The following is a 23,092-nucleotide window of genomic DNA, read 5'->3' as shown; positions in this document are numbered from 1 at the left end:
CACTACTCGAATATGCCCAAAATACACCCAAATAGGCTTAATTTTTTCCTTTACTCCTACCACAATAAAACTTTACATAGTAAAAGTATACTTTTTTTGTATTACAAGTTTCTTTTAAAATTAATTTGAATATGCACATGAGCTCCACACTTATTGAATATGTCCTAATTTGCATAGGCAGACACACCATTCATATGCTGCTTTTAGACTGGCCTCTAATCTGAAAACTAAGTTACTTTTCATGTATATTTCTACTATGTAAAGTTTTATTATGATATACCCAAGCCACACCCTTGGAAGTCCATATTCTTCAAGTAATGGTATCAGATTTAGAGCCTAGAAAGTTTGAAGAAGCTAGCTTAAATACTTTTCTATAGCAATTTGAAAATGGCTCTTCAGAAAACACTGCTCAAAAAGCGTCTGAAAATGCACGACACGTGACAAAACTATTGGGAGTAGAGGGCTAATATTTGGGACTATACCTTGAAAGAAATGTATGAACAACCTTGAATTTTTTCAGCCAAATCTGAGATGGTCGAGTGGGGAGATTTTCTTAAATTGGTACGCTTGGCATGGAATTACTCTACTGTGTTCTACACAACCAAAAAAACAGTAATTTTAACTGTTGGTGAACATTAAAATATACTGATAGAGTGTCATTATATTAGAATACTATAAAAGACAAAGTATAAAGTCTTGTGTACATATATTTGTCTTTATAGTTTTAAAGTTTAACTGCAATGCTTGACACATGCGGTAACCAAAATGACTCCAAATAGTCCTGACTATCAGTTTGACTGCGCTTGGCTACTGAAATCAGCAATAAAATAACAACAGGTGGCACAAACTGGTAATCAGTAGCACTGACTATAATATGCAACTAGAGGTTATGTAAAGGGAGGGATTTTTTGAGGGATGGCCTCTAATGCAACTCTAATCGCTCTTTTCTTTGAAATACTCACTAGAAGGGAATAGACAGAACTGCGCTGCCCTGAGGTAAATCAGCTTTGACCCTGACTACAAGTCAGCACAGGACAAATTCCCAACAACATAGATATATTGCAAAACTGTGACCACAGATGTTTGTATTCAAATCTTTGACTACTGTCTGCTTCAAGTGTTATCGAAGAGTTAAAATGTGTGTCCTCACATCTGTATGGATTATTCATAGTAGCAAGGCCAGTAGAAGGTCATGGCTGTCCAAAGAGGGAGGCAGGAGATAACACAGCACAGTTTTCGGTTAAGATTTATAAGAAGTCTTGAAGTACATTACCGCAACTCTGAGCTGGCCTAACAATCTTTTACTTATCTCTGTAACTATTCAGTGAAAAAAAAAAAAAAATTCCTAGTATACATCCATTTCTAGTTTTTCCCAGGAATGTAGAGATTCAATTACTTCTTTGTGTTCACAGGGTTGGGGTTTCTGCTTTGACATATCTTTTGACAGCAGACACTAATTTATGTCTGCATGAGGTCATGATCAATGGTGATTTATGGCTAGTAATGCTTTGTACTCAAACTATCCGCAAGGAAAGTGTAGGAAACGAAGCACTGTGCGTTGTACATCCCACTACAGTATACTAATGCTATAAATGTGCCACAGTCCCTTTTGCTGTAACTAATGTATCTTTAAAATAATTTAGTATTTCAGCTACAGCAGCCCCTATGACCTTAAGTGAACCTTTATGACTTCTGTCAGCAGCTCATAACTAATCAGAATAAGCCATAGGCTAGGCCTGCCATGCAGCAGGTGGTTCTGGCAGTGAAATACTGCTGTGATCTTAAGGGAGAGATCTTAGAGGTCTTCTCTGTGACAGTCCTGAGAACAGTTACGATGGTTTTGGTTGTGGTGATTTACTAAGAAAATATGAGGCCTCCCAACACCTTTGGTTGCAAGGATACAGAGAAAAGCAAAATGGAGTGTTAATGCTGAGTATGTGGTTGGTATTTCCTGCCTTTGTCTCTCAGGCACTGCAGGGGATTGCCCATCAGAGGTGGTCTCTGCTGCCAGTAGCACCGTGCCATCAGCTGGCCACTCTGGGTACTGATCTTATGCCAAATCAGTGGCTACTGGCCTTTTAGGAGGAAGGCAGAGGTTGAAAACTGGACAATTGGGAGAGGACATGCTGCTAATTCTACACCCAATGCTACATATTCCTCTGGAGATAAGTTGTAGAAAGGGGTCACGTTAACTGTAGTAGAAATTAAATAAATGAACCCTGTGAACTTTACTAGATGCCATAATCTGATTTGTCTGAGGAAGGAACCGCCCTAAAGCTCCATCATGATAACAAGAAAAAACTGAGATCACTGTGAAAGAACAAAGAGGCTATTATACAAGGAAATGAATCATGAAGTTGGCACTTTCATCCACCATAACCTCCATCATCTACATTCCATAGAAAGCAAGGTAGAACAAGGTAGCATATTTATTATATGGTACTATTCTCCAAAAATGTCCAAAACGAATTGAGATGATTATTTCACATACCGGTATTTATATTACAATCACAAAACCACACAAACATTAAAAAGAAAATTAATGTTAATAAAAAAAAAATTACTCCCTGCAGAGTGACATTCGAATGAAGACGAAAAATGAGATCCAGATGAACTTTGCTTAATCCCTTGATTTGATTTGACCAGGTAGTGATCCTGGTGCACAACTGACATACTGTTCAGTGTATTCCCCCATTTCAGTCCTGCCTCTTCGTCACGTGTGGAATTTAATTTAGAATGAAAGATCACACAGGTGTATTTATTACACCATGACCAATTCACCCTCAACTGTACTATGTAAAAAAAAAATAAGACCCGCTGGAGTTTTTATGTGACCATATATATTGCTGATTTCTTTTCCTTCTCCTTTTTTTCTCCTGTTATTGAATCCCCTTCTCATCGTTTCTTGTACATGCAGGGTTTTAGTGTCAGTCCTGCTTTTTTAACATTCCCAGGAGGATCACCAACTTTCACAAACTCAAAGAGGAAGAAATAGTTGTTGTTTGTATCCTAAGGGACAAAATGTTTGGGAAAAGTTATCAATTATGAAATCTCTGGTAATAATATAAATAAATAAGATGCATCAATAAAATGCAATTCAAACTGAGTGCTTTTAATGGTAATCTCACCTTAGACGTTAACTTAAATCCAAGACTTGATAGTGCACTTCCGAAGGCACGCACATTCTCAAACCGACTTGCCACCTCAGCAATCTTCAGCACTCCACTGAAAATTGAAAACAAACCGAAAAAAAGCTGTTTAGAATGATGGTTAGCTGTTATATACAAGAAGCTATTTGAAAGCTAGTGAGCTACTGCAGTCCTCGGGATACCTTGTCTGCTGCAAATGCGCAAGTATTATACATTTTTTTTTGTTTTGTTGCACAAAGTGATTTGCAACAGACAGGATGGATACTAGAAAAAATGCGTACTGTGCTATGTATAAACATTCTGTGTAAACAGTGTGATGCAGTTTCCTTTAAAAGTACAGTGTGTACTTTTAAGTGGCATCTATTAGTAGAACTGGAATATAGTATTCATAATTATGTTTTCATTGGTGTATATTACCTGTGACTATGAATCATTGTGTTTTTGTTAGCTTAGAATAAGCCCTTCGTATGTACTCTTCTTCAACGGAGTTTGCCATGTTACTCTGACATGTTTCTACAGAAGCCCAGAATGGACAAACCAAAACACTGTCTTGTTATGGCATTTGACGGCTACTCGCCCACGCTTGTAAGGGGAAGGGTATTCAGCTGGTTGAAATTCAAATTGACTCACCACTAGATGCCACTAAAAACTACACTCTTCACCTTTAATCAACCAGTAACTTAACCTTTGCTCTTCTGCATTCAACATTCAGCTAAGATTCAGTTTGTATTTGTCTTTACAAAGTTTCTTACCCCATAACCAGTACTCTGTTGGCCTCTGCGAGAAAGTCATTTAGGTTCGTCCCCATAAGTGAGAGACAGAACACCGCAATATCCACAGTACCATTACCAAGAGGAACCTACAGACATGAGGAGAAATTATTTACTTACAGTATATATATTATATATCGTACACACTTACCATTTGAACAATCATATCAATTTATATGTAACTGTATGAAGACTTCAATATAGGTATAATATATATTTAATATGTTATTATACGCAATAAATCTTAAATTACTCACTTTTGCCATGTCACACACTGTCACAAGGTCACATGTGGGTGCCAGATCAAAGCTATGGACTTTGTTTTTCACACTGCGTGCTATTTTGCAGTCACCACAGCCAAAGTCAGCAACTACGAGAGTCATCGGCCTGCAATTAAAGAGCAAAGCATGTCATACATTGTCTAACCAAATTTGAACAAAGGTGAAGAATTACAACTCATCATTCTACAAAATTGCTTCATTCCTTTCTAAAATATTTCAAAGAAAGAAAAAAAAAATGTAACTATAAAATTAAAAATCACAATGGCCCACTAGAACTGCTAGTTGTCAACATTGCACTTACTTTTGACAAATGAAGGAAATTATTGCATCCACCGGATTTTCAGGCCAATACTGAACTTGTGTGGTAAAGCCAAGATGGTAGACTTCAAAAGCCTTTGGATCCTGCTGAAACATCCGTTTGGCCTCGCTGCTTGAAGTAGTGTATAGAACCTCGTTGATGTAGCGGAACCTGGCAGCCTCCAGGCGCTTCTCCATTTTAGACCGCAAAGCAGAGGAGCGATCAAGAGTCTGCCCTTCATTCTTCATCGCCTCATCTTCCTCCTCTTCGGTGTCCTTCTCTGTAGATTCCTCTCTGTCCCCTGCTGACTCAGCTTTGCCCTTGGAAAGCTGACTATTCAACATGTGCCTCAGCTTATCAGCTCGCATTTGTTTCTCCTTCAGCTTCCTCTTGTCAGAGGGCTTCAGTGGCTCTGTCTTGTCTGATGGCTTAGTTAGACTTTGATCTAAATCATCTTTTGTAATGTTGCTAGTGTCAGGCAAGCTCTCCACGAATAACACTTCATCTGTTTTAGAGGGAGAAATAGGCTTAGAGCTACTATCTTTCTTTGTTACCTGTTTTGGTCCTTTTTCCTTTGCCTTTCTGGACTTCTTAGGCTTAACATTAATTACATTTCGAGGTTCAATTTCTTTTTGCTTGCTAGACGTGTCATTTTGGTCAGGTCCTTTCTCCTGGCTTGGGCAGTCCTGTGCTGTATCTGATTTTGATTCCTGGGGGTTCTTCTCCTGGTATTTATTCTTGCACTTCCTCTTGTTCTTCATTCTAGTCCTCCACTGCTTGCGACTGAGAGGCTTCTCAATACTGTTTCTGGTTCCTTCATCCACTTGTTCAGTTGCCACTGATTCTGCACTGTTTACATTTTTGGAGGCTATTACAATAGGAGACATCAAGCATAAGAAATTGTCAAGTGATACTTTCTAAACACTTCAACAAATAAGCCACACAGACTGTCAGACACTTACCTTTAGCCTGAGGGCTTATCTTTTTCTTTTTGATAACTTGGGGAATGTCATCACCATCCTGATTGTCTCCTCCTTCTGAAGGACTTTGAGCCAGTGGACCTCTTTTACGTTTTTTGCATCTTTTTTTCTTTTTCTTAGGATGTGATGGTGGGGCCTCCTCAGCTTCACTCTCACTGCCTTTTGGAGCAGAGCAAGTGGTCCAGTCCGGTACTGATCCAAGAGTTTGAAGAGTTCTCAACAAACTCTTCTTGCCAGTCCTTGGTGTTACCTATCGAAAGAAAAGTGCAAGTTACTTTATTGAAACAATCCATATTAAACAGTTCCAATTAACAATTTGTGGAAAATACAACCCCAAATCAAAAAAAGTGGGACGGTATGTTAAATTCAAATTAAAACTGTGGTTTGTAAATTCTCTTTGACCTGTATTACATTGAAAACAATACAACAGCATATTATTTGATGTTTTACCTCATGAATTTTATTGTTTTTTCAAAATAAACACTTAATTCAATTTCGATTCTTGCAACAAATTTAACGGTAAAGCATTTACCACTTTTTAATGTTGCCATTCCTTTTTGCAACACTAAAGATGTTTAAGGACTGAAAACACCAAGTGATGAAGTGTTTCAGGTGTAACTTTGTCCCATTCTTCCTGCAAATAAGTCTTAAGGTGCTTAATGGTACGGGGTCTTCGTTGTCGCATTTTGCGTTTCAAAATGTGCCACACATTCTCTATTGGGGTCAAGTCAGGACAGCAGGGCAGACCAGTCCAGCACCCACACACTCTTCCTCAGCCATGCCTTTGAAATGTGTGCAGAATGTGGTTTTGCATTGTCTTATTGAAATATGCATGGGCGTCCCTGGAAAGGATGCCGTCTTAAAAGGCAGCATATGTTGCTCCAAAATCTCTATGTACTTTTCGGCATTAATGGTGCCATCACAGAAGTGTAAGTTACCTTTGCCAAGGGCACTGACACAACCCCATACCATGACAGACCCTGGCTTTTGGACTTTGGTCCTTTTCTTCTTTGGTCCGGAACACACGGCATCCATTTCTTCCATAAAAGACCTTAAATACTGATTTGTCTGACCACAATATACATTTCCACTGTGTGAGCTTCCTCCGAGCACAGAGAAGTCGACGCCGCTCCGGACAGGGTTAACATAAGGCTTCCTTTTGGCACAGTAAAGTTTTAACTGGCATTTGTGGATGTAACTACGCATTGTAGTGCTTGACAAAGGTTTGCCAAAGTAGTCCTGAGCCTATGTGATTATATCGCTTATAGATGAATGACAGTTCTTGATGCAGTGCCGTCTGAGGGATCGGAGATCCCGATTATTCAGCTTAGGCTTGGGTCCTTGCTCTTAACGCACTGAAATTCCTCCAGATTCCTTGAATCTTATAATTATGTTATCCACCATGGAGGGTGAAATATCAAAATCCCTTCCTATCTTTCTTTGAGAAACATTGTTTTTAAACATTTCAATAATTTGCTCATGCATTTGTTGGTAAACTGGCGATCCTCAGCCCATATTTGCTCCTAAAAGACTAGGCCTTTTGACGGGGTTTCTTAGGCCGACACTCTTCTAGACAAAGACCACGAGGCGAATCAAAGGTTTCTGGAGGTGTATTTCAAGGTGCTCCTGCAGGGAGTCAATACCAACATCAAGTAGAGGCAGGCAAAGACTAAAGATGCACCACAGTGTTACAGGTTAAATACCAGTCAATCATGGGAGGATACCTTGGGGGTGATAGGTCAACATTGGGGAAGGTTCTACAGGTCAAGGTTGGGAAGGGGAGGTGAGTGGGAGGGGATTTTCTTATGGAGGAACACACACAGGCCCAAAATGGTGGACAATGTGTATTCCTCCACCTGGGGCAGGGGGATGTCTGCTGGGGCCTTTAAACAAAGGTGTACTAAGACTATCAATAGACATGGCACACACACACACACACACACACACACACACACACACACACACAAACACAGGAGAACATGCCTGCAATGCAATGTAAGTCTATAAATTAATGGCAATATCAATTTCCATCACTTTCCTGGATGCTGCTTTTGTACCTGTTGACATCACTAGTTTCAAATAACATCATTATTGAATTATTCTACCTCATTACAACCCCTAAATTGCCCCGTGTGTTGCAGGCCTGAATGGCAGGAATGGATGTAAATTTACAAATCAAATTAAGTTAAGTTGACCAGACAAAACATGAAATATCTTGTTACTGTCTGCAATGAGATACAAGTAAATGTAAATGTATAAATCACTGCTTTCTTTTTTATTTGCATTTTCCATACCGTCCCAACTTTTTCTGATTTGGGGTTGTACTTTACAATTACATGGACACCATATTTCAATAACTCACCTTTTCTTTGATTGAATCCGAGTCTGTAATGCCACACTGAGTCAAAGTCCCAGCCGAAGCAGTATCATTCCATTCCTCTTCAGCAAACATAGTTGGTTAACGCAAAAAAGAATACAACATCAAAACATCACAGTAGCTTGATAAAAAGCTAATACTCTTAGCTAACTGAAAGTTATTTCCTTATTAGAAACGTATTTGTGAAACCATGTGCAGTGATCCTAGCCTCTGACTGTTGAATATGGACGCATAACAATGACGTATGTTGAATCGCTAAGACTTATGGGATTGTAGTTGTTTTGCATCGGCAGGGTACTGTGTGTAAACGTTCGTTTAAAATATCGCTAAGAAAACCATCTGAAAAAAATTATACATATTTTATTTTACATTTTTATTTTAATCATGCAAACATGACGGTTCAACTGATTTAACAATACTTTATTTGTCATTGAAGGAATCAGCTATACAAGCCACCATGGCGGCTATTTTCCACTAGAGTGCGCAGTAAGTAAAAATTCTTAGGGAAAGAGCCGCTTTCCTAGCCCACGTAAGATTTGATGAGGGTGTGGACTGTTGGGACGTAAGCAGTCTTTGCTTCAATCTGTCAAGGCAACGATCATTTATTGTTAAATCCTTATGCAATAAAACTGAAAACGTTAGGTAAGTCATACTAATTTAATGTTATATCGTTGAAATAGTTTAATGACAGACAGCGTTTGGTGTATGTTGATATATGCACTTGTGGAAAAGCTAACTTAGCTAGCTACGTGCCCGGTTGTATGGAATGAACGAAGTACCCTGCCATCAGTTGCCAAATAACCTCAGTGAATATGGCTAGTTAGCTTGCTAACGTTGTGTAAAGCAGTGCACCGACAAATGTCTTTTAATGAATCATCAGTCATCATTGAATTATCCAAAAATTATATTCTATGTAGATAGATATTTAGAAATTTACATACATGTCTGCCTTTTTCGCCAACGATAACTAGGCGGAGAACTAATGATGGCGCTAGCTAGGTCGCAAGCTAGCTGGTAAGCTAACGTAGCTGCCTAACTCAAGTAAATAGACAGATTCGGCATTCAAGTGTTCTACAACTTTTTTTTCGATAGATATTTCAAGTTATTACCAGCTAGTTTTAAACTAGTTGTGAACGTACACGTTGGTAGTGTATAACATTGGCGTAAATCTAACTACTTTTAAGTCTAAACTTAGCTAGGTAGTTACTGTCGACTTAGGTAGTAACTTAAACTTAACTGCGGGCTCTTGAATGACCTGTTAAACGTAACGTGTGTATATATAGGCCTATATTTTGTGGAAACTATCTATCTTTCAAATTAACGTTTAATTAACATTTCGTGGTTGTAAGGGATACTTTCGAATTTGGGGCAGTTTTGGGGCTTGTTAGGCACCTAGTAACGTTAGCCTAAATAAAGTCGAAATGGGTATTTTAGCTAACGTTAGGTGGAATTTTAAGTTTAGTCATCTTACCAATGAGATACCAATGACATATGCTGTCACTAAAGTTCAGTTTATGTTAGCCAAAGCTGACCATTTGAAGGAAAAAGTCGGATGCAGTTTTAAGTTAGAAAAAGAAATGTCCTAATAATAGGAAAAAGGATAACTTGCTGACGTTATTCTGTAGTGGACTAGGTAGGTAACTTGCAATGTGGTTAACTTGGCAACTACCTTGGGTTACAAGACTACAGCAAATTCAAAGTGCCCTAGTACAAAGATTTTGTGAGTGAAATACAGTCTCAAAACAGATTGAGCAGGACAAGTCGTTAAGATGACTATGATAGTGATAACTCCATGGAGAAATGGGTGGTCCCAGCAAGGCTTGTAAAGTTCCTTTCAGGTGGAACTTTACTTTTAGTTATGTGATGGGTCAATTCAATTAGCTAGAATAGAATACACTAGTATGCCTATCAGTACATTCATAAGTTAAGATGTTTTGGTCACAATTATGTTGCCTTAGGTCTTGGACACACATTTGTCGGGTCTAGCTGAAGTCATTGGTGACATTCTTGTGGTTGCGGTTCAGGCATGAATAGATATAACTGACATTTACTATTATTTATCAATGATGACATATTGCAGCAGTTGACAACTGGTTGTCTCCTGATTTAAATAGCCACTGGTCAGCTTTAATCATTTGACATTTGTACAGAAGGCAATTCATTGCGTAGTCCATCTTCATTTAAAAGGGTGTGATGAAATGATCTATCAAGAACGTCAGAGTCAGAATAGTCTTTAATCCTTAAAGTAAACCATACCGATGTGTTTAGATGAATTAATCTGTATTGATTTTCTAAATGATCATAACTCTGTACTGACAGGTAATGTTGGTGTTGATGCGTATTTCTTCATGTTTGTTTTTCAGGTGTAAGGAGCACTCCACCTTCTGTCCCCTGGTTACTGTAGGGGTGTGCTCTGAGCCTGAGGACGAATGCTTTCCAGGCCTCCTTTAAATCTTTGCGGTTACCTCTGTAGTGTGTCCTCGTCCACCCACTGTTACCCAGCCACTCAGTTAGCTGTACGAGTCAAAGTTAGCCCTGAGAGTTAACTGAAGAGGCAATCATGGATGACATCTTCACCCAATGTAGGGAAGGGAACGCCGTTGCTGTTCGCCTTTGGCTGGACAACACAGAAAATGATCTCAACCAGGGGTAAGACCTGCTGATTTTCCCACAGATTCCCAGAGCACACCAAAGCATGTTTACAATTCTGTCCAAGGAATGGAGCATACCACTGTCATTTACCCACAGGTGGCTGTTTAGCTGCACTCACCTCAAAGAGTCTCATGTCTACTCCTGGTATGCAGCACAAGTGTGTCTGTGTGTCTAAGCAACTTTGGTTATTTCACGTAACTGCTTTAAAAGTATATAAGTTGTGATCCCCAAGCAGTGTTGTGTCCTACAGTAACCCCCCTCTGTTTAGCACGTGAACTATAACATGAACCCTTTTTGTAATGGCATCTTGCCTAGCTGTGCGTGTTTTAATGTATCCTTGCGTGACTTTATCTCAGCCACTGGAGATGGATTTCCCAGGCCTCTCAACAGGAAATGCTGTTTTTGTTTTTTGTTTTTCCTTCTGTTTAGTTTTTTTTTTCTAACCCTGTACGAGTGATATTTAATTAAGTGTAAAATGAGAAACATGTGAACAAATTCCAGAGGCAATTTATGTTACATCCTCTTTTATGTTTGTAATCTGAGTAGGTTCTTTTAAATGAATTTAGCTCGCCTGTCTTTCCTTTTCCTTTAAAAAAAAAAGAAAAAAAAAAAAGAAATATAAATCTTGTCATACTGACAGGCAGTCCAAAGCCATTAGCAGATTGCCTGTTGTCTCAGTTCTTCTGACCACTGGTGTTTCAGTTGCAACAGAACAGCCTTGCCTCCTGCTCTGTGGCAGCATATAAGGTGCTCTGTCCTCCCTATCCAGATTTACTTGTGAATTTACCAATTTGCTAGCGCACAGACTCAAAACACCCGACAGCTCTGTGGAATTCACAATGTCCTTACATGGAATACCACGAAAGCCTCAGGGGAGCCGTCTACACAGCCCACCAAATGAGCAGGAGAAAGGGGGAGGAGAAAGGCCCGTTTGTTCTGGACCGTGTGTGTACATCTGAGAGATGTGGGGGGGGCCTGTGAATGTATGGGAGGCAATGCACAAGGGGCCGTATTAGAGCTCATTAGCTCCCCCCGCTCTGCGTTTGGCCCATTCCGGTGGATCCTGATAGGTGCCGTTTGATAGTGGCCTCCGTTTCCGCCCCTCATTTCCTCATGCTTGCGCTGATAATTTTTGCCCTTCCTCTACATGTCAAGAGTCAAGACATTTCTTGAGAGTAGTATTTGTAACTCTAGGATTAAGGTAGCAACTGTGTTTGCAGTTTCACAGATGACAACACTTTGTCAACGTTACAACACCCTACTATGACAACAGAGTGTGAAAATATAAGCATTTATTGCTGCTGTCTGCTCTGTTTGTCCTGTGCATGTCAGGGGGTTGGAAAAAGAGAGGGGGGAAGAGAAAGAAGGATGGGGGAGGTGTTTTGTGAGTGCCTTTTTTGGTTTGGAGGCTGGGCTGTATACAGAGAGATGACTTGTTTATATTTAACCCTCAGAAAGCACCTAGCATGTCTGCTAGTCCGGCTAACTCACCACACCCTTCAGCCAGTGAGCTGGAAGGGTCATTATCCATGTAGTGTGTCCATAGTGTAAGTGGAGTCATGAGATATCCCAGTCTGCACACTGATATAAAATGTGTTGGACTAACCAGTGTTTCTGAGAGAACTTCTCTATTAGGGAAGTTCAAATATCTGACTAATGGTGTGGTCAACTGTTGATATGGCTCCTTAAACTTCTGAAAGTATGACTCTGATGTCCAGGGTTGTGTGGAAGGGTGAGTAACTGTGTGTGGGTGTGCTGTGGCCGTCCCCTAATGATCTCACTGGGTTGGGCCTCCCTGGTTCAGACAGACAGGGTGCAGACAGGGAACTCTTCCGCCTGCCACTCTGAATTATGCTGGCAGGTGGCACAGCCTGAAATAACAACAGTATTACGGGGCAGCAACAAGAGGAGAATTTGTCCATTCCCTGGAGACTGGGACATCCCTGCCCTGCCAGGGTGGGGTCGAATCACTGAGTTCATAACTAAGTGTTCTGGGAATGGCTGGGAGTCTTGACATTTTTTTAGTGGATGGTATTGAAATCCCATGACTCAATGTACCTGTCTGGTTTTTGGTTTAGGTGTATTTGTTTGTACATTTTATCTGCAAACATTTTTGGAATGCGTTTTTAAAAGCGTCTTTTTTCGGTTCCACTTATTCACCATACTGTTAGTAACAGAATTCCATAATCAGCTATTATTGTGGAGAGTGGATCTGGCTTCAGTGTGTTGCCATGGTAGGAAATAGGGTCTCTTTGGTGCAAATCAATGATCTTCTCTCTGCAGGAACACATACCCCTCTGTGTGCGGTAAGGGGCCACCCTCCCCCACAAAGCACCATCAGTTTACCACAAGATTATTCAGTTCCCCCTCTTCACGGCCATGTCCGTCCCCACTACTTGACTCATGTTAACAAGTGTGTAATGAATAGAGTCTAGGGAAGCTACTATTTAGGCCTGTCGTCAACACACAAAAAGGGCCTCCTGGAATTTCGGTGTCACAGGAATAGGAGGAACTGGAAACAGAGGGAGAATTCCTGCTGCTGCAGAGGGCACATGAGAGCATGCGCCCAGCATTCCTCCCCTGATGTTTGGCCGAGTGTCTCCCTCTCATTGAGGGAGGAGAGGCAGAGTTGTGGAGCCCGAAGAAGAGAGAGAAAGGCGGTAAAAGGATGAAGCGTTGGTGAAGGTCAACAGGCTGGGTGGATGATGCATAGCAGCTGAGGGCCCAGTCTGCTGCTCTCTGCATGGATGAAGGAAGTCTTCTGGAGCCTTATATGGCCTGACAGTGTAAACCAGGCCGGCTGATGTTTTTTCCTCCCTTTTCCTGACTGAGGGAGGCTGCCAGATGCATATCTCTCTCTCTCTCTCTTTCCCTCTCTCTCTCTCTCTCTCTGTCTCTTGTCTCTCTCTCCCTCTCTGTCTCTCTCTTTCTCGCTCTCTCTCTTGTCTTTCCCCCCCCTCTCTCTCGCTCTCTCTCTACTATTTGCACTTCTTTTGGACCTGCCCTCCTTGCCTTTGTCTTTAGTCAGCTGGTTAGCTTTTTTTAAGGGTGTCATGTGTGACCATTGTTTGGAGGATATGGTTGATTGTAGTAGAGGACATCTGTTGTCATCATTGTCGCCTTCGGGTATTTTGTGGGCTGAATAGCTTATGTGTAAAATAAATGAACAGAATCAGAATAGGTCCAATTTAGTTTTTAAAGTATTCTAAAGTAAGTGTATAAGTTAATCATCTCAGGCTTTCTGCTGCTTCTGTGAGTCATGCAGTGGTAATCAGTGTGTCATTTCCACAGGCTTGCTTCAGTGCGAACAGAAGATTGACTGTTTTATATACTCACTGTTAACACACAGTCTCGGTGTTGAATAAATGTCATATATGCTATCCCAGAGTGGTTGCTAATGTGGATGTTCTGGTTTTCTTCTGTGTCTCCAGGGATGACCACGGCTTCAGCCCCCTTCACTGGGCGTGCCGCGAGGGCCGCTCCAATGTGGTGGACATGCTTATCATGCGTGGTGCCCGCATCAACGTCATGAACCGCGGAGATGACACACCTCTGCACCTGGCCTCCAGCCACGGCCACCGAGATATTGTGGGCAAGGTGAGGTCTTGTCATCTACCCGACACCCAGTCATGGGTCCAACTCGCCAGCTAGTTGTGAACTCAAAACAGCCAATAATACTCATTATAAAAGGTGCCCAAGATCCATAAATTCCCTCCATAACTCTGAAGGAACCCTGGAAAGATCTGGACACTTGACATGTTGATTCATTGTTTTCAGCTTTTCTGTGTATTCTGTATATTTTGGGGTCTGTAAAATGTAAATAGAATCAGTGCAAGGCCTTATGCAAACAACAGGATGCATGGGAATGAACAGGGTGTGTTGAATGGAATATTACACTACAGTACATCTGTATGTACATATGGCAAACACACAAACTATATATTGTACCTGTCAGATGGTTTGTATTAGAATGTGTTTTTTTCTTTTGCAAAAAGGAAGGCAAAACTTCAAGGTTAAATTGTTGAAAAAAAATTGTCAAATAAATGTACCGACTTTAAGCAGACAAAATCAGCTAATTTTCAGGACAGTTGAGACATTGTGTGCAAACTGGATGTCACAGTAGCATCTGGACAGATTGGTTACAGAGGCTTTTCAGTTCTCAGGGAATGCGTGTGACTTCTCAGACTAGACAGAATCCTGACTTGCGCTCAGGAAAAGTACAAATGTGGTCCCAATCATTCATGTAAAGGAAAAGCATTGCAAGCATGAATAAGGTTTATTCACTTTCCTGAAATCCACTTTTAATGTTTGTGTGGTGTTTTGTAAAAAAGAGAAATATCAAATGTTCTGTGATTGGTGCCTTCTAAGTAGGGGTGTCACGATACCAAAAATTCAGTAGTCGGTACCAATACCAGTAAAATAACACGATTCTCGATGCCAATTTCGATACCACGGTAAAAAAAAAAAAAGGATTTTCCATGTACTTGAACTTGAAACATGAACTTCTTTACTAAAATATTTGATAGCAAAATGTCATAAGACATACAAAACATGTGCAATAGAGCATATCACAACATAATAAAGTGCAATTTATGGTCATAGTGCAACAACTAGTGTCCCCAGACACATTCCAGACTTCCAGGCATCTTTTCAAAAGGTACTGTGCAAAAACAACAACAGTGCAAAACAAAACAGTTGATATAACAGTGCAGCCATTCAGCTAACAAGATGAACATGAGTTTGGGCAAAAACATTTTCACAGCATTTCACACCCCTAAAGACTAAAGCTTCTTAAAGGACGTATTAAATACAAAATAAATCAATGTTCACTGTGGTCGTGGCGAAATTCCAGCTGTCACTCGCAAATCGTCTTTTAGGCTACATTGAGTCTATGGCATCGAAAACAATAAATACATTGGATAATCGTGTTTTTTCAAACCAATTGCATATTCAGTTGTAACTATATTAAACTAGGACATTCAGTGAATTTCGCTAGTTTTGTCATGATACTTGCAAGATACATGCTATCTTTCTCTCTCTCTCCTTCTAACCAAGGTAGGCTATAGGCTAACGTTAAAACTACAGCATAGCTAACCTAAACTACGTACATAACATACAATGGCTTAACACACGTGCCCACCATCTTAAACATCATGTAACGTGTATTTCAGTATGACAGATTAAAAAAACTGAAAAAGTGCATTCTTTGGATGTTGTTAATATGAATCAAAACTCTCCTTGAATTCTTTAAACAAATCCGGATGACGGTCTTTCAGGTGCTTTGCTAAATTGGAAGTATTACCTCCTTTGGTCTGAAGAACACGGTAGCATTGTTTGGTAGGATGACCAGACGTCCTCTTTTACCCGGACAAAAAATGCGTCCGGCAGGGATTCCAAAAGCGTCCGGGATTTTGCCTCGTCGGATATTTGTGTTTCTCTGGGTCTTTCACAAACTAGTTATTACGTAGTTTTGGAAAGGGTATCTCGCTTACATTCCACCTTTTTGCGCAAGCTCTGACTGTAGAGAGGACTGTCATTGGTCAACCGCCTTCCCAGTGTTGCCAGATATGATAATTATCCTCCAAACTGAGCCTTTGATAAGATACGCCATTTCCAGTCTGCCAACACTGCGCACCTGGCCGCCTCCACTGGTTTCATCGTTTACAATAGTAAATGACATCTGCATGTGAAAAACAGCTGGTATCGGCGCTTACGGTACTTCCAAAAAATGGGCATCGTCGGTGTTTTGTTATTTTAGTACCGAAAGGTACCGTAAGTATCGGTTCTCGTGACATCCCTACTTCTAAGTCCACTCTAACCCAGTACTGAACAGTGCTGGTAACCAGTTTTATTGGATGAAAACATCCAAATGCCCCAGGAAGCTTTTGTGTTGCTCTCTGCTATAGTGTGAGAGCTGAATTTCTCGCTTAGCGCTTTGGGTTTTTTACCCATTGTGAAGACGGACAGTCATCCAAACGGAGACTAAGCTAAATCCCAGACACACGCGCGGCTCTGGGACGTGAACGCGTAGCCAGGGTGAATCATTGGATTTGAGCTGCCGAGGGCCATTGTGGCTGCTGCATTTATATTAGACATGTTATAATAGTTTTGGAATGCTACAGGAGAGACTCAGAGGCCTGCTGAAGGTGTACAGTGTGTGCTTTCAGCAGGCTGGCTCAGAGTCAGGCCTAACCTGCTGCTCTTATGTAATATTAAGAAAGTCTGAAGCGGTAAATTATGGAACTGCTGATGCGTGAATTTAAATGTTTAGTGTGTGTGGGTAGAGACCACAGCTTCTGAGTGACGCCACCAAATACAAAGCTGGAGAGAGAAAGAGGAAGAAAAGAATAAACACGTATGTGTACACTGAAACCAATGCCACACCTTTTCATCCCGCTTGTAGACGGGGTGAAAGGTGTGTGAGGGGTTTGTACATATGAAACTAAAGATGCAGCAAATGCTCAGTCACCTCAACTTCTGCCAGTACTGCGCATAGAAAGACGAAAAGTAGTCGAAATAGTTGCTAGTGCAATTACAAACACGCAGGAGATGGTATCACCTTTTAAGCAGTGAGCATGTTGATTCACGTGCGTGTCTCCTCCCTAATCCTGTGTCATGTGTAAGCTTTGCTTTGCTGTGATCTTGTCCTCCAGTTGATCCAGTGCAAAGGGGACACCAACGCGGCCAACGAGCACGGCAACACACCGCTGCACTACGCCTGCTTCTGGGGACAGGACCTGGTGGCCGAGGTGAGTGCTCCCCCTGGTGGTCAGACCCTGCAGCCCGCTGAGTGATGCAACACATATGGTCCTGCTGCAGTGCACACACAACGCCTGCCTCTGAAGGATAACGTAGACATTTCCTTTTATGGTGCTTCTCCCCCCTCAGGACCTGGTAACTAATGGCGCCCAGGTGAGCATCTGCAACAAATACGGAGAAACCCCACTGGACAAGGCTAAACCACACCTGCGTGACCTCTTGAAAGGTATTCCTCGTGCTGCATAGACAGACTGATAGGAGTAGATAGAAAACAGATGTTTCTTCTCTCAACATGTGTCATCAGCTTCTGGATATTTCAATTTGTTCATTGCACTAGAAATGTGTATCGTTGCTGCCCAAATATGTTCCTGTGGTGGCATGGTTTGACGTTTTATTAAGTGATTTTTCCTCCTCTTGCAGAGCGAGCAGAGAAGCTTGGGCAGAACTTGACTAAAGTTCCTTTCAAAGACACTTTCTGGAAAGGCACCACTCGAACACGGCCCCGTGAGTCATGTTCAGTAATTACTCTCCGCTCGGGCTAGCAGATCAATCTCTGCCAATGCACTGAAATCTGTGCAGTCATGCAGAGCACTCACTCTATAAATCTCTGATATGTGGTCCTAAATAAAAAAAATGGGAACGGTAAATCAAAGGAAAGATTGAATTCATTAAACACATTTTCAGAAAACACATGCCTAGGATATGTTTGACTTTGTGTGTGTGTTTTTTTTGCATTTTTAGGTAACGGCACACTGAACAAACATGCAGGCATTGACTTCAAACAGCTGTCCCTCCTATTAAAAATTAATGATAACCACTCTGGAGAGGTATGAAACCTTCACATGTATTGGTCGTATTGTAACCATTAAATATATAATATAAATGATGTATATTTAAGCATCCACTACATGTAATATTGATCCTCTGTCAATACAGACCTTGCTACATATGTTTTGTATATCACACTTTTGATTTGAGGCAAAAAAAAAAAGAATCACATTCCCCATTGACTTGGAGCTGTCTGTCTACCCGCTTCAGAGATGGTCTGGATAGTTCTACCTTGTCTTACAGGATTGTCACCTGTAGTTGTGGCTGTGCTAGTTCTAATGACTAATGTAGTTCTAATCGCTCCTTTTTCTCTCTAGCTGTGGCAAGGGCGTTGGCAGGGCACTGAGGTTGTGGTGAAGCTTCTGAAGATTCGTGACTGGACGACCAGAAAGAGCAGAGATTTCAATGAGGAACATCCCAAGCTAAGGTATGTCAAATGTTGTCTCCCCAGAGAGTAGCACATCAATTTTCTGTTATTGTGTGTAATCTGTAACACTGTGTCCTTTTAGTTTGAGTTATTCGCCCAAAAATATTTTGACCACGGATCCCTACAATACATCTGTAGCGGGTGGTAAACTCCATCTAAGGCTAAATACCGGCACGAGACCGATAGTCAACAAGTACCGTAAGGGAAAGTTGAAAAGAAATGGAAAAGGTGCCATGTGACTATATAACCTGAATACTTGAATAGAATACGAAGAAAGATTCTCCACCTGTGTTTTTGCTTAAAATGATTAAAATATTCAGAATAAGTGGCATAGCAGTTAGTTGGATTTCAAAACGTTGTTCTTGTCCAGGTTACCCAAGCAGTAACCCCGTGGCAGGTGGAGTTGAGTTTGCATCGGATGTCTTTAGAAACTTAAAAACTGCTTAGAGTTTTACCTGGACTCTGAACAGATGTGTCCAGACGCAGCTGAACAGCGGTTTTTGAGGGAAAATGTTTCCTATATTGAACTGCTTTGGATTTGTCAGATGTGGTATTAGTCTGAGTGATAGTAATGGGCAGTTTCCAAGAGACCAGAACCCCCCATTGCATGGCAAACACATTTTAAGCATTTAAGTTTGTATTAGGAGGCACTAGCCAGAAATATTTTTCCACATCTGCACTCGGAATGTAGAAGGAAAGATGGCGGCGGACCCTGTCGGTGAGAGAGGTCACTCTGATTAAATCAAAGGTTTCATTTATTGCCAGCTCTCGACACCGGTTCAGGAAAGCCCCTTGAGACTGTCGCTGTAGTCGGCCCATCCATGATTGCACCCATTTAGTGCACTTTCTCCTTCTTTTTCACCTCTGCCTCATCTTCTCTTCCCAAAATCCCAAAGGCTGACAACGCAGGTGCCATTTGCAACTTCTTATCTGACGTATTCTCGATTAGAAGTAGCTATATTACGAAACCATCACTGGTAAGCGAGAGTGATGTGAAAATTATGAGCAAGCGCTGCTTCGTTTATGGTTTGGTATAGCAAGTTATTTCCTCTCACGCAGGCGCAGAACATACATGCTAGTTTGCTGTAGACTTTCTGTCCTAGACAGGCCAGACACAGTCGGCCTTTATCGCCACTAGTTCTTTGATGTTGATTTGGTGTGTCTCTGGCTTTAAGCTGTTGAGCAGAAGCTTTATGTAGTAATCCTTTGCCTGATCTGATCATTACAATTTACTTCTGAACACTGAGCACTGCTCATCTGCAAAGACACACCTCTGTGTTTTGTTTTTTAGTCATGCCGGTTTGTGATTCTGTTTTTATTGCCATGGAAATGAATGTACATCGTGATACTGCCTGAAGTATTATGATGATTTGCCGCTGTTGCCCACATCTATGTGTATGTACCTTTTAATTCTCATCCTAGTGATGTGTCTGTGTCTGTCCTGTCCTCCCCCGTCCTCCTTGTCCCGGCATCCATCTCAGGATATTTTCCCACCCGAATGTCCTTCCTGTTCTTGGGGCATGTCAGTCACCCCCTGCCCCCCACCCTGTCATCATCACACATTGGATGCCATATGGTTCTCTCTATAATGTACTTCATGAGGGCACAAGTGAGTACTGCGTCGGTCACCTCTATATTGTAGCTTTTTGTAAGTGCACAGGTGTCAGTGTAGAGGCACGTCCATATGCAGAGTTTGTCTGAAATGCATACTTTTGCCATATGGAATCATTTTGAGTGAGCAGTGTACATACAAAGTGGCCAAGAAATGTGGCAAATGTCTTTCACTGTGTGATGCAGGCAAAGTGTTTGCAAAGACTTGTTGGATTTATGATGACCATATGCATAATCTGGTGTAGCTCACAGCAGGATGCATGCATTGATTATCCAATCCAGCGCAGTGATGTAGAATAATTAGACTGGATCTGTCTTTTCCTCCCTAACAGACTTTGTGGTGGACCAGACTCAGGCGGTGAAGTTTGCCTTGGACATTGCCTGTGGCATGGCTTTCCTGCACACACTGGAGCCAATGATTCCCCGCCACTATCTAAACAGCAGGAGCGTCATGGTGAGCCCACTATAAATATTTACCACCAAATCTCTGCCCCACATGAAATGAAAAATCCTCTTCCTTCGTGGGTCCCACTGACCTTCTCTTTTACTTGCATGCCAATGAAATGTTTTTATTCCCTCAGATTTATGTTCCTGTGGTGCTACAAAGGGACCTCAAGCTCCCCGACAGAAAATCGCACACATTCTTTCTTCACTGACTAGCTTCCTTTTTGGAGCTCTATTGTCTGTTTGTGCCTAACTCTGTGCTTTTCTCTGTCATGACTTCCAGATTGATGAGGACATGACTGCTAGGATCAGTATGGCAGATGTGAAGTTCTCCTTCCAGTGCCCAGGGAGGATGTACTCTCCAGCTTGGATGGCTCCTGAGGGTACATCACTCTGTCTTGGCATTTTAGTCAGATCACTAATTGTCTCAGCACAGCCCACTTCTCTATTCTTTTAATTATGTTTTGGGGACATTTACTGCAGTCAGTAGCATGGATAGAACATGTATTGATGTACTGTATCTTGAGATAATGCTCTTTGTCCACAATATGCTTAGTAACCAAGTACAGACTTGGGCGATACATCGATACATGTGCATTTCTCAAAGTTGAGTGCTGTTGAAGTCACTTCCCTTTTCAGACCATTTGGCATTTGCCATAATGCGCAGTTATCCATACATTTATTTATAAGTGTATATGCTCACCGTGAAGACTTTCACATGGTCAAGCATGTTTCAAAATCAATGACCTTTTCTGGATGTGCATCTAGTCTGCATCAGTCTTGTGTTGTGTAGGCCAGCTGTATAGCTTTCTCTGTCTCTCTCTCTCCCTCTCACAGCCTTGCAGAAGAAACCAGAGGAGATCAACCGACGCTCTGCAGACATGTGGAGCTTCGCCATACTTCTGTGGGAGCTGGTAACCAGAGAGGTTCCCTTTGCTGACCTCTCAAATATGGAGATTGGCATGAAGGTTGGTCATTTAAAGTAGCCAAATTGTTATTGTATTGTGTGTCTTTACCCCCAGAAGAGACTTTAGTCATTACATTTTACTGTAAAATTTTGCATACATTCTCTTGGTGCAATTGCAACACAGGACTAGGACAAGAGACTAGCTAACTGACACAATCTGCAATACAAATTCATCAGCTGCTATAAATACAACAAAGAGGATCTGAAAGATTCACATGAGCGAAAGCTTTATTGATATTTGACATCCGCTTTTAGGTATTGGAAATGGGAATGTTGTCTTTCTTTGTTTGCTTCAGGTGGCCCTGGAAGGACTTCGCCCCACCATCCCTCCCGGCATCTCACCCCACATCTGCAAGCTCATGAAAATCTGCATGAATGAAGACCCGGCCAAGAGACCCAAGTTCGACATGATTGTGCCCATCCTGGAGAAAATGCAGGACAAGTGAAGCATCCCTATCACTCACTCACTCACTCACTCACTCCCTCCCTCCCCCCACAGTATGCATACCAGATATCTCGCTCCTGTTGGCACCCAAGTCGCGGTGCGTTACCAGTGTTGCCTTAAACTCCTTCCTTTCCTGACTTTACGCTATGCTGTACACCACTTTAACTTGAGTTTCTGTAAAAAAAAAAAAAAGAGAGAAAAAGCATCCACGATGTCACATTTACTGTTTTATTTTATTACATCTTTTTTCCCTAATTTTTCTAAGGTATGTTTTCTTATTAATATTATTGTTAATATGATTTTACTTAAGCTACTGTGTGTGTGCACACCCCACCCTTACATGTATTGCATTGACTGTTATTATGTCACAGGCTCAGCGGAATTTACTATATTAATGACCTGCGTAGAGCCAAAAGACCCTATCAGTGCCTCCAATCAAAGCAGTTTCTTCTTCCTCTCAGTTATATAAAAAAAAAAGAAGTAAAATAGAGTCTCGCCATCTGTCTGGACAGACACTGTGAACACTTCTGCTTTCTGATAGAGAGAGGACTACTCCCCTACTCCAAAATGATGTGTGTCCATTGCCCTCTACGCTGTTGCAAAACTGTAGACTGTGGTGATTCTGTGTTTGTCTTTCTTTGTGCAGGTGTGTCGTATGTGTGTGTGCATATCAGATTGTGCAACTGCTGTAAGCTGCTTAATCAGTCCAATCATTTCACTGTGCCCAAAAGGGAAGCGGATAACGTGAACCTGTAACATCACACTTGTAGGCCGTAATAGTATTTCAACACCACAGAGGTGGATAAATGAGGCCGTCGCTGGTGTCTCTTGTGAAGCTGGGGCATTGTGCCTAAATGCCTTGGCCATGAAAAACCTCACACTCTTCTCTCCATTGCATTAGGCGTCCTGTGTAGCAGTCCGGTACATTTCACACAAGTGCTCAATTGTGCAGATTTCTTTTTGTCGTGTTTAAAAAAAAAAAAAAAGTATATATGTCAATACGAAATCACGTACCAGACTCCAGCTCTTACATTAACTCCCCAAAGGAAAGGTCACGTTATATTATTTTAACACAGTGCTCGTTTTTACTTTACTTTGGGACTT

General features: G+C 41.4%; 2 protein-coding genes across 2 annotated transcripts; one reads left to right on the top strand and one right to left on the bottom strand.

Annotated features, from left to right (window-relative positions):
• Positions 1 to 2,411: 2,411 nt before the first annotated feature.
• rrp8 (ribosomal RNA processing 8) lies at positions 2,412 to 8,101 on the bottom strand. Its single transcript, XM_042706620.1, has 7 exons — positions 7,841 to 8,101; positions 5,461 to 5,728; positions 4,502 to 5,366; positions 4,177 to 4,306; positions 3,902 to 4,008; positions 3,129 to 3,225; positions 2,412 to 3,009 (listed from the first exon to the last, which is right to left on the bottom strand). Exons 1-7 carry the CDS (start codon positions 7,928 to 7,930, stop codon positions 2,896 to 2,898), a joined length of 1,671 nt encoding a protein of 556 aa, XP_042562554.1. The 5' UTR covers positions 7,931 to 8,101; the 3' UTR covers positions 2,412 to 2,895.
• Positions 8,102 to 8,329: 228 nt separating this feature from the next.
• Positions 8,330 to 22,048, top strand: ilk (integrin-linked kinase). The gene is made up of 13 exons (XM_042706621.1): positions 8,330 to 8,497; positions 10,219 to 10,504; positions 13,939 to 14,104; positions 17,161 to 17,256; positions 17,396 to 17,492; positions 17,687 to 17,770; positions 18,008 to 18,093; positions 18,412 to 18,521; positions 20,003 to 20,130; positions 20,465 to 20,586; positions 20,860 to 20,959; positions 21,414 to 21,544; positions 21,840 to 22,048. Exons 2-13 carry the CDS (start codon positions 10,416 to 10,418, stop codon positions 21,987 to 21,989), a joined length of 1,359 nt encoding a protein of 452 aa, XP_042562555.1. The 5' UTR covers positions 8,330 to 8,497; positions 10,219 to 10,415; the 3' UTR covers positions 21,990 to 22,048.
• The last annotated feature ends 1,044 nt before the right edge of the window (positions 22,049 to 23,092 follow it).

This window comes from Clupea harengus, unplaced genomic scaffold (assembly GCF_900700415.2).
Source record: "Clupea harengus unplaced genomic scaffold, Ch_v2.0.2, whole genome shotgun sequence".
NCBI lineage: Eukaryota > Metazoa > Chordata > Actinopteri > Clupeiformes > Clupeidae > Clupea > Clupea harengus.
Note: the sequence above shows the minus strand (reverse complement) of the source record. Positions and strands in the feature narration are given on the sequence as shown.

What these genes read in the sequence shown, in the direction of transcription:
- ilk (XM_042706621.1), top strand. Translation starts at nt 10,416, where the DNA reads ATGGATGACATCTTCACCCAATGTAGGGAAGGGAACGCCGTTGCTGTT. An exon ending in GAAAATGATCTCAACCAGGG is followed by an intron (nt 10,505 to 13,938) that starts GTAAGACCTGCT and finishes CTGTGTCTCCAG; the next exon opens with GGATGACCACGGCTTCAGCC. An exon ending in ACCGAGATATTGTGGGCAAG is followed by an intron (nt 14,105 to 17,160) that starts GTGAGGTCTTGT and finishes CTTGTCCTCCAG; the next exon opens with TTGATCCAGTGCAAAGGGGA.
- rrp8 (XM_042706620.1), bottom strand. Translation starts at nt 7,930, where the DNA reads ATGTTTGCTGAAGAGGAATGGAATGATACTGCTTCGGCTGGGACTTTG. An exon ending in ATTTCCTTCATTTGTCAAAA is followed by an intron (nt 4,307 to 4,501) that starts GTAAGTGCAATG and finishes CTTTAATTGCAG; the next exon opens with GCCGATGACTCTCGTAGTTG. An exon ending in CAGTGTGTGACATGGCAAAA is followed by an intron (nt 4,009 to 4,176) that starts GTGAGTAATTTA and finishes TCATGTCTGTAG; the next exon opens with GTTCCTCTTGGTAATGGTAC.